Source organism: Ruditapes philippinarum, unplaced genomic scaffold, assembly GCF_026571515.1.
Source record: "Ruditapes philippinarum isolate M1 unplaced genomic scaffold, ASM2657151v2 ctg1299_1_1_1_1, whole genome shotgun sequence".
Lineage (NCBI taxonomy): Eukaryota > Metazoa > Mollusca > Bivalvia > Venerida > Veneridae > Ruditapes > Ruditapes philippinarum.
The window spans coordinates 29,464-40,396 of record NW_026859549.1 but is presented as its reverse complement, the minus strand read 5'-3'; the positions used below and the strand labels follow the sequence as shown (position 1 = coordinate 40,396).

At 30.2% G+C, this 10,933-nt stretch overlaps 1 protein-coding gene across 1 annotated transcript; it reads right to left on the bottom strand.

Annotated features, from left to right (window-relative positions):
- Window positions 1-1,933: 1,933 nt before the first annotated feature.
- LOC132756912 (ryncolin-2-like) lies at window positions 1,934-8,871 on the bottom strand. Its single transcript, XM_060748055.1, has 7 exons — window positions 8,467-8,871; window positions 8,028-8,121; window positions 7,185-7,361; window positions 6,075-6,208; window positions 4,709-4,805; window positions 3,765-3,932; window positions 1,934-2,190 (listed from the first exon to the last, which is right to left on the bottom strand). The coding sequence occupies exons 1-7, from the start codon at window positions 8,782-8,784 to the stop codon at window positions 1,934-1,936; spliced, it is 1,245 nt and encodes a 414-aa protein (XP_060604038.1). The 5' UTR covers window positions 8,785-8,871.
- Window positions 8,872-10,933: the final 2,062 nt, after the last annotated feature.

Sequence of the window (10,933 nt, the reverse complement as noted above, 5' to 3'; positions counted from 1 at the left end):
GTCAACATGAAAGTATGTATTTGTCTAGGTATCTAACATAGAAGCATACAATATAGTCACAATTGTTTTACAGTTTTTTACACAACAATTATACATGATGAACGATGAAAGTTTATATTTGTCAGCACATTTGATGTAGAACCATACATAATACAATTATTCAACATGAAAGTATATATTTGTCAGCACTTTTGATGTAGAAAGATATATACAAAAGCAGTCGGTAGGACAGCAACGCTCGACAAGTCTAAGTGCTTTATAGCAAAGGAGCCTTGATAATGTAAAATTTGTTCAAGGTGGTACGCAAACTTAAATATAAATTCTAAGTTAAAAAAGGGGAATAATTCTGTCAAAATGTTTGATACAGTTAATGCTTGCTCCTCCTGTCTACAGGTTTGGTTATGATGGTGAAAAATTTGCAAAGTTTCAAAGCCATGTGTCAATGGCCTTTGAAATATTTGAAGTGTTACAAAAACATTAAGTGGTTAAGCCGACGCCAACGCTCGGGTGACTACAATAGCTCTACTTATTCTAATTGAATAGTCGAGCTTATAATACGATTGTTTTACATATTTCTTACACAACAACCATTCACTATGAAAGTATATACATGCATTGATCTAGGCGATTAATGTTAAACCATACAATATACAATTGTTTTTACCATTTTCACATACCAATCATAAGCGATGAAAATATATATAAAATATAAAGATATTACCATACAGAATGCAATAAAAATATGTGTAAATATGCAACAAGATACGTGAAATTGACTGGTGAATGATAATGCATAATAACATAACTACTTGTATTAGTAATTGGACTACATTTTGTCAAATGTCTAATTCGAATTAAACCATAGTTTAAAATGTGAAAGAATTACCTTATTTTTTCAGAATTGCAGGTCTACCTCACAGGAATAAGACACTTTGATCTGATATTCAGGGATTTCTCTTTGCCCTTTTCATAGCCGATCTTCGACCATATTCCCAATTGACTATAGTATATTATTTTTCTAATCCACAAGACACAATTCCCATTTAAAAGTTACAAAATAAAAATATTTAATTCGAAGTTCTTCCATTTTTTTTAAATAAGGGTCTTTTCAATGTTATGGTGCTTAGACGTATGAAGATATTATCCTAGACAGTGATTGTTTGCAATCATTTAATCACTTATTACTAGTAACTGTTTTGGCCTAGCTCATTTGGTCAGGCCCCTTGTTCACAAAAAAAAACAGATCAGGGTCAGGATCAAATGATCCTGATTTTGTTTTCATTGTTTTATCAAATTAAAACTGATCGTATTAAGCTAGGCTTTTTAAAAATTTCTTTATTCGTACAGTAGCTTATTTTTCGTTTATTAATAAAACACATTTTTGTAGGAAACACAAAGAAAGTTGTGTTGAATATAAAATATTAGAATGCTTCCAGCTTTTCATTGAAAAAAAAAAATATTATAAAAAAATTCTAACAAAAAACAAAATATACATTTAAACACAAAAAGTTGGATTTTTTTTTTTTTTTAAATTTCGTTTTGTAACGTGATTACCTGCTGAAAAAGGATATTATATTGTCTGAAAAGGATAATAATATTTCAATTGATTATATGATGTCAAGTTATTTTATGATATAACATACATATTTTCCGGGGCCCTGAAATTTTAAAGTTTAAACGTGATAATTTTTCTGTCACGTGGGTAATATTTCTTACTATGAATTTCTATGATACTAGTCAAAAAACTGGGAACTTAAAAAAAACTAAAAATAAATATCTACACATAGTAATCAAAAATTAAAATTTTTATTAAAACAGTCTAAAAACAAAAAAAAAATGTTTGATTTCTTAAAAAAAGTTTTTTTTGGTGTACGATCATTCAATTTCTAATTTATGAAAAACTTCTTTTTATTACTTTTTCTTTTTCTTCTTATCATTTAAATTTAAAGACCGTTCTCAATGACAAACGGCCTTCAACCCCATAATGGACGTGTCCACACCAACCTCTGATGTGATTTTCACAATTCGTGCCTGGCGTCCCATAGTATCCATTTAGATAGGCATAACTACAGCCATTATACCACCAAGCTCCATGGTCCTCCACGGCACATTTTCCACTTCTTGTGTCAAGATCACGGTCGTAAGTTGTAAATGGCATTTGATTATTATAAGCAAAGCTATATTCTGCAACTAGGAATAAAAGATTATATTAATTAATTCTAGCTCTGTCATTGTCACATTACGGCAAGACAGTTTGTATGTTGACAAGCTCAAATTCCATAAACAACAAGTTACTATCCCTACAATCATACAAAACACATCATCCGGTTCATCGCAGATGTTATAGATTGTGGCAAAGCAGATCCAATATCAGGTCAGTAAAACCACAAGTATTTGCCATTTAGCTTTTTGGTTTTCTAAAACAGTCAGTGGGAAACTTTGCTCTATCAGAGACCAGGTTAATTAGTCTGCGACTGAATGTAGATTGTAATGATAAGCGTTATATTGTGCATATTTACTGCTTTCTTCACAAATATATTGAAATTATCATAACATTATGTATAAACGAACACCCTAAGACGATCTCTTAATTGTCAGAATAGTAAAATTTAATATTTTATATCAAGCAAAATATAGCAACATTAAAAATTCAGACATGAATTGGTTCTGCTATAAATAAGAGAGGAATTGCCAATCTGATTATTAAACTATTCTTTTGTTATTGTAATATTATTGTCTTTTATTGGTTTAAAACCTGTATAATTAAAAGAAACTCTACGCCAATGAAACGAATAACATTGAAAAAGAGTTATGGTTTCAAAACATGTAAGATGATTGTAACCTAACGAAAGTAGCGATAAATGTGAAATTATTTGTCATTGCCCTTTTCAAAAACCGTTTTACGGTACTTTACGTATTTAGCTTAGAGGAATTACACCAAATACACTTACATAACACAATTACATGATATGTCTATCTTTCTCTCATTTTTTACTGTTTAATATGAAAAAACTTGATGTGTTTGAAAATTATCAATGTTCCTTTAAAATCTATTGCAATTTTTTCCCAAAAAATGTTAATAATGAAAATCAATAAAATTAAAACAGCCGTAGTGGCATCTTCCAAAATAAAAAAGAGATATTTTCTGCGTAAATTTGTGTTTTTACTTTATTTGTTTGTATGGAATTATTCATACAATGGTATTAAATTATTTTCTTACAAAGAAATAACTGTTTTATTTCACTTTAATTAAAAAAGACCATAATTGAGTTCGTTATTACACTCCATTCGGCGAATTTCCCTGAGCTATGTACAGAAAAAGACGGAAAATGGCGTTCAGCAAGATTTGCGATTCGTGAATAGACGTAGACACAAAATATAAAATATAAAATTATAATCTACTATTTTTGTACTTATTGCCAAAACCAACAGATAAAACTGATGGTTCAAGTTATCAGCTAATGACTCGTGTTCTGGAAATACAAATGTTTTGAGGAAAAAAATCAAGGCATAATTTGCCTTTATAACTGTTTAATCTATGTTACATTACGAATCAAATAGTCGTGAGAGATTATGTTTGCTAGCCTAAGTTTTACTATGAGATTGAATTTGTTTTTGTCTCATACTGTAACAGCAGCTGTCAAACGCTTATTTTGTATTGGTTTTAGGGCTTTGTGCTTTCATATAGCTAATCGAATAAAAAGTAAATGATCAAAATATAATAAAAGAAAAAGAGAAATGGTATATCAGCATAAAAATCTTACACTTGAATCTAACGTTTATGCATGACCCAATGTTTAGTTTATAATTTGTTCCTTCTGTTAACATAAAGTCTGGACAAGTTTCATGACCTGTTGTACTATCACGTCTTGTCATGTCAAGACGAATCTCTGTAGAACCTTGTTCAGCTAGTTCTTGTAGATACTTTAAACCTGCGAAAATATATCAAATGTAAATATAAATATTCAGAACTTTACCAAGATATTTAATAGAATTCAGTCTTCAACATTTCATACTACACAATTACACACCCTTACAATCAAAATAACATTGCGTTCTATTCATAGACGTTTAAACCTGTCTGGTTGCCTTATACATTTAACTTCAACTATTTATGTTTATCAATATACTTCAACAACTTATGTTTATCAATACACTTTGACAACTAAATATGTGTATTGATATACTTCAACAACATATGTCTATCAGACTGTAATTCATTGCAGATGAAAGGAATCCATCATATGTTAGTGTTGAAATATCGTTATTTATACGAGTATTAAAACCAAGCAATATACTCAGTATGCCTGAAAATTGGAATAAAATGCAATTTGATATGACGTCTATTTGGCACTATCTGACTGGTAATTCGTACTGAACAAAAATACCTCATCAGACTTCAACAACTTAACATGTTTATCAATAAACCTCAACAACTTATGTTAATCAAAACACACTTCAACAACATTTGTCTATCAATTGACTTCAACAACTTAATATGTTTACCAATACACTTCAACAACTTATTTTAGCAATGCATTACGGTCAACAAGAAAAACTCTGAGTGTATTCGCTAATTAAACTTATTGTTTACTGTCAGCAAAAATATTTCTTATACTCTCTATTGTACCTTAGGTGACTACGCAATAACTGTACTACATTTGTTTTAAAATGCCAATGCTATAAGGAATGAAATTATTTTTCATACCTAGCCAAAACTCTCCATCAACGTTCCCAAAGCAATTCTCATACTCAGTAAAGTTGCGATAAAAGTCCACTGACCCGTCTATTCGCCTATGAAATAGCTAGAATAAACGCAAACAGGTTGAGCGCTTACGGATGTTTATAAGTAAACTCCGCTTATAACGAACTTATTGGGACATTCAAAATCTGTTCCTTATATCCGGAGTTCCTTGGAAGCATATAGCGAATTAGTCCCTTGTATCAGGAGATTTTTAAAGCGAACAAATTTACATATAATAAATTGATTGTTTCCTATCGTCCTCCATTTTGAAGAGCATTTATTTAAGAAAATTAGTCATTCATTTCTTTTTAAGACACAATACACGAGAGCGTACTTTTTGGATTTTGAAAATTCTTTGCTATTTCAGTTTTTGTTTTACTCCTTAATTCTCAATTGCTCATAAATTATTATACTTTGTTTCTAAACTCAGTGCTTTTCGTTTTCTTTCCTTGATTAATAATAAACAAGATTTTCGATTTTCTTCCGAGTTTTAATCCGTACCAATGAAAATTAAAGTTGAAAATGCGGGATATATTTACGAATAGCCGATATTTTGGAGTTCGTTTGTTATAAAAGTGTTATTTTCTGTTCTTTTAACTAAATTGGGACTAAGAAATGAGTTCCTTATAAGCGACAATGCGCTATAACCTTGTTCGCTTTAACCGCATATTTTTATATTAAATAATGAAGGGCAAAATTCTGGCCGAAATAAATTGTTCCTTACAACCGGAAGTTCGCTTTAACAGTATTCGTTATAAGTGAAGTTTACTGTATTAATTAAAATTATTTTAAGTGTTTAACGTCAGTTGTCTATAGCTAAGGGTTATATTTCACTTTCAAAAGGAAAGATGGACAAAAGTTTTTTATCTTTAATTTGCTGTTAGGAACAGACCTTCTGTACGTCTTATCATTTATCTGCCCTATTACAATTGACTCATTGACTTCAATACGTGATTGTACACTTTATAACATGCATTTCTGTAAATACTGAAATCATTTCACAGTGAAATGATGAAATATAAGTTACCAAGCAAGCAGACTGTAATTGAATGCGGATGAAAGGAATCCATCATATGTTAGTGTGGAAATATCGTTATTTATACGAGTATTAAAACCAAGAAATATACTCTGTGGAATTTTACAGCGAAAGTATGCCTGAAAATTGGAATAAAATGCAATTTGATATGACGTCTATTTGGCACTATTTGATTGGTTATTCGTACTGAACAAAAATATCACATCACGAGTTAAATGAATGTTATCATGTGAGTATGTGAATCAGGAAAGAACAATTTGCTAATCAAACATTGGAATAAAAGAATCTTCATACCGTCCAACCTCCGCCTTCGGTTTCCATGTCACAATTCACGGTCAGAATCTTCCCAGATTTCCATAGTTCTATCTCATATTGTCCACTTTTCGCCTCAGGAGCCTTATCAAGGACTTCTTTACAATCACTTGGTACTAGGCAAAGATCAAAACAGTATTTGTAACAAGAATGAATGATTCATGCAAGTGTTTTTACAATTAATTCCATAAATTGTGTAAATAAAAACATCAAAAGTGACGTTTATCTATTATACACTTTTGTCATAATGTTTATACATGGTTGTAAATCTTACCATACCTAAGGTCTTTTTATGACGTAATATCGACCTCGGCACAAAAATCAAATTGCAATTTTCCAGGGAGGTAATGTAACAGTGAAATCATTCTTATTTTCTATGACAAGTATTGCGACATTGCCAATTTTTCTATAGCCATGTTCCTTTCTACAGTATAAAACTTTTTAGTAAATGTTTAGTTCAAGTTGCAAACTTTACATGTAAGTTAGAAAACAAAGTTGAAGGTAGAGTTAGGGAGTAGTCAAAAATCAGAAATTTTGCTTAAAATTGAAGAACTGAAGATGTAATTAAGATTTTCTTAAACTCACCTCCGAATAGAAAATCTGTCATCGAAGACTATCATTTCATTTCGAAACGATAATAAAAACAATATCAGTAGAAATTTTGCTTAAATAAGCCAAAAAAGGGAAGAAAGTTATCATCTAATAATGTTGTTTTATTTTTTATAAAAGTTATAATATTCTAAAAAATAATATACCGTTTGTAAGATCTGTACTAATTCTAAAGTAATCATAGTGGCAATGTACCTTTCTGTTTTTCATTACTTACTATTGGGAAAAACAAAATTCATAGCTTGATTAAATAAAAGAATTAACTGTCTGAAAGACATCATCCAATATATCCTCTAATTTTCTGTTTATATATAAGAACATTTAGATAATAAAATATTTATTTATTTGAATAATCATTTTAAGTGCCAAGGGAAATGTTTTGAAAGACGATCTCGCAAGTAAGACAACTTTTATTCTGACGTCATGGCTAATTTAGAAAAAGTATAAAGAAAAGAAAAAAACAGCAATATTTAAATACGTTACATTTTTCTTTCGTGCACGTTGCAGACTGCCATTGTCCCGAAGCCTTACATTTCACGTCTTGTTGACTAGGAACATATCCTTCGTCACATTTTACTTGAGCTACGTCGAGAAACTTGTTTTCGTCAGGAGTTATAGTCTGTATTTCACCATTTTCAATTTTCTGATCAAAAGCACAGGCTGGAAATAATAATAATAATAATAATAATAATAATAATAATAATGTATTGTCTGAACAATAATTAATACTTTACAAATAAAATGCCAATTTCTGAATGATCTTTTTTGAAAATGTAACGTTTAATTATAAATTGTGATCAAGTATCCTATGTTATATCTATGTGAACATATAGTTTCTTGTTGGCAAATGTGCTACGTGTATAATGCGTTTTATTTTTCAATTATTTTGTAATTGCTTCGTTTGTTAATCTTATTTGTTATACTCAAAAAAGAAAAACACAAATATACGATTTTTACTTGATGTCTGATTATAATTGGTAACTATCGTTTGTATGTCTTTCTATTTTAAGTGCTCCAGTTGATCTACATAAGAAATTCTAATTTTATGATTTTTAGACTTTTGGACATCAGTGGAGTTCCCTCAGTACGTAAACGTATCAGTCGGGCGGATTTAAGAAGTGCCCTCTTTTTACTATAAAGCATTCTTTTGTACATGTCTTCACTCTTCAAGGACTATACTTTTTAGAACATGACATCTATCAAACAAAAACTATTGCGTAAATATTTCTTGTCAAACAAAAACTATTGCGTAAATATTTCTTGAAAAATTATACAACATTTAATTCAATAACAAATAAAAGTGTAAAAATAAAAGTTTTTACATACATGTAATTATGTCTTTGCACACATGTGAAGCACCATTTTGGTAACATCTTTGGGTCGCTTTACACGGCCTTGAGCCACAACTTCCAACCATAGACTATTAATAGAAGGAAAATATAAGTAACATTCGTAAATTGTTTTGTTTAATTACAAGAACTACTAGTATTAAAATGTGTATTTTCTAAATGAGACACAATAAGGTAAGCTCTACCTATGATTTTATATTATTGGCAATAAGTGAAAGAGAACCTACTGAGATGATTCCTCGAAACATAATTATTTGCACAATTAAATGTTAAGTCATGAAAATATCATTACCGTTACAAACATGAAAAAAGCAATGTTACTTTAAACTTTAAATGTAAGACTACAATCAAAATTGTGTCATTTCTGTTTCCAACAGTTGTACATATCGTATCAAGTAATAAATTGAGATACTTACGCTAGGCCATTCGCTGATATCAGAGAATATAGAGCCTTGTTTTGTTTCAAACTCCGACGGATCAACGGACGACTGGTCAACATCGTTTAATTTACACACGTGCTCGTTTCGGTCAAAGTCGATCGATTTACAGACGGACATTGCCATACAGGTTTGCGCACAATTGTAGTGGTTTGTATCATTAACTGCGAGAATAGAATGACCGATCAAGGCTGTGTTGATATTTTCCTTGCTTATTTTAAATGAACTGCATGTGTTTGAGTAAACTGTTCCGAATAAAAACGCGTTAATTATTATAATTCCAGCAGTCAAAGCCATTGTATTAAAACTAAAATGTTTTTTTGTTATTAGCCAACAGATATATAAAAATGAAAAGGCGACCGTATCTAAAACACAGAAAAGTCCCGTCTCTATGGTATGTTAAATGTGCACTATATATACGAGTAAGGCAGGTTCACGTAAAATGTAAAAAAACACGCCCTCGTTATTGATCTTTGGTGAATCGTCCAATCTAATACTAGTCCTATATAATTCATCAAATACATATCAACGAAGTGTTTTTTTTGTTTTTGTTTTCATATCAAGTGACTTTCGCAAAAGTAATTCTATCTGACGTTTTTATTGTGTAGTTGGCTTGTAATTCAAAACTAAAAAAATCTATGTTGTAACAGAGGAAATGAGTCCCATATGATTATGACAATAACGGTAATTATTTTTCAAACAACATTGACTCCCCTTTGAAACTATATTATAAGTAAATCATATAATATCATGACCTCTCCATCAAACGAGAATGACCCCATTGGTAGCCCTTAGTATGTACATAAACGAATGTTCAATAAGATTTGTGTTTTGTTTCGACGTTCTGTACGCTAGCTGGATAGTTTCCACACATGAAAGAATCTAAAGTCCCTGTCTGGATTCGAACCTACAACAGAGAGAGGCAAGTGGTTTTAAGACAACAACCCCAACCACTCGGCCACGAACGCCCAATAGAAATGAAAACCAGCGCGGCGTAAGTTGACTATTAATCTAATTAATTTATCCGTTAAATCGTATAACTTCAGTGTAATTCTATGCAAACTAGATAATTCAAATGATATTCACAGTTCATTGTTTGTTTGTTTGTTTGTTTGTTTGTTTGTTTTCCATTCTTTCCTTTCTTTTCTTTTGACGTGAGCAGTTTTTGTCATCACTGTAAAATTCAGTGCGTAAATAAAAGCCGAGAATTTGGCAAAACGACATCGCTGTGAAATGTTTATGCCCTGATAAAATGTTTAGGAATGTTTTCATAAAATATACAACAGCTGCCTCATAAAACAGTTTTTTATCATAGGACGTATATTTCATTTGTGCAATCAGTGTTATTTAATTTCATAACATTCAAATTTATTATTAAAATGTAATATTTCAGTCAAAATGTCATTTCGAAACTCATAGACCTGTGATTTATTTGTGATAAGAATGGTTAAGTGTACATGTAGATTTAAAAACGAAACGTTTTGAAATATGCATATGTTTTTAATTGCGTTCTTCTAAAACCAGCTTCGCTCGGGATGTACATTAATTAATAAGTGAAAAGCTATAAGGCACTTTAATATGGCAATTGAAAAGATGAGATAGTTTTGATGAATATCTCTTGGGTTGGGCTTAATTTTAATTTGTATTAATTTTAGAGCATATCAATTCTGTTGTGAGGTAGTGCAAATGAGATTCTTGTTTTAAAAATGTCTCGGAAACCGACCTTGCACAAATTCTCAATGAAAAAAATCAGATTCACAATGGCCGAGCTGGAGAGCCAATCAAAATTCTCCAATCTCATTATATCCGAGTTTCCTCATAAAGGTCGTAAATGGGGCATAATTACCTTGTTTGATGTTCATAATGTCGTGGTGAACTTCATATTAGCCTTACATTTAAAGTGAAAACGTGCCCAATATTGAAAAGTTAATTAATAATTAAATATATAAGTGCTGTTGGATTCCTGTATATTATACAAACTCTGCAAACAACCACAAATTTAAAACTTGCCATTCATTATCATATGATTTATTTATTGTTTTATTATTATTTACAATAACAAATAACATAATTTACACAAAAAAACATGAGCAAATCAAATATGCAAACATATAAAAGAAATAGGTCACTGTGATGCTTAGGTAATGACATAAAAAAACAAGAATAATAATAAACATAGAAGACAACAATATAGATTTATGTTTGTAAGCTGATACGTATATCTATCGAATACATATATTAAAAAGAGCAATTTAATGGCATAAATCGGGTTCTATCCTGAAATAGATCACGTTGTTTCAATATTCTATCTAATTGGTTGATTCTTATCATCGCCCCATATACATAAGTTTGGTATTGATTGACATATCGTGTTTATTTCAAATGTGAATTACCTGGAATATATGTGGAATTATATATAAAAAAAAGAAAAAAAATATGAAAAAAT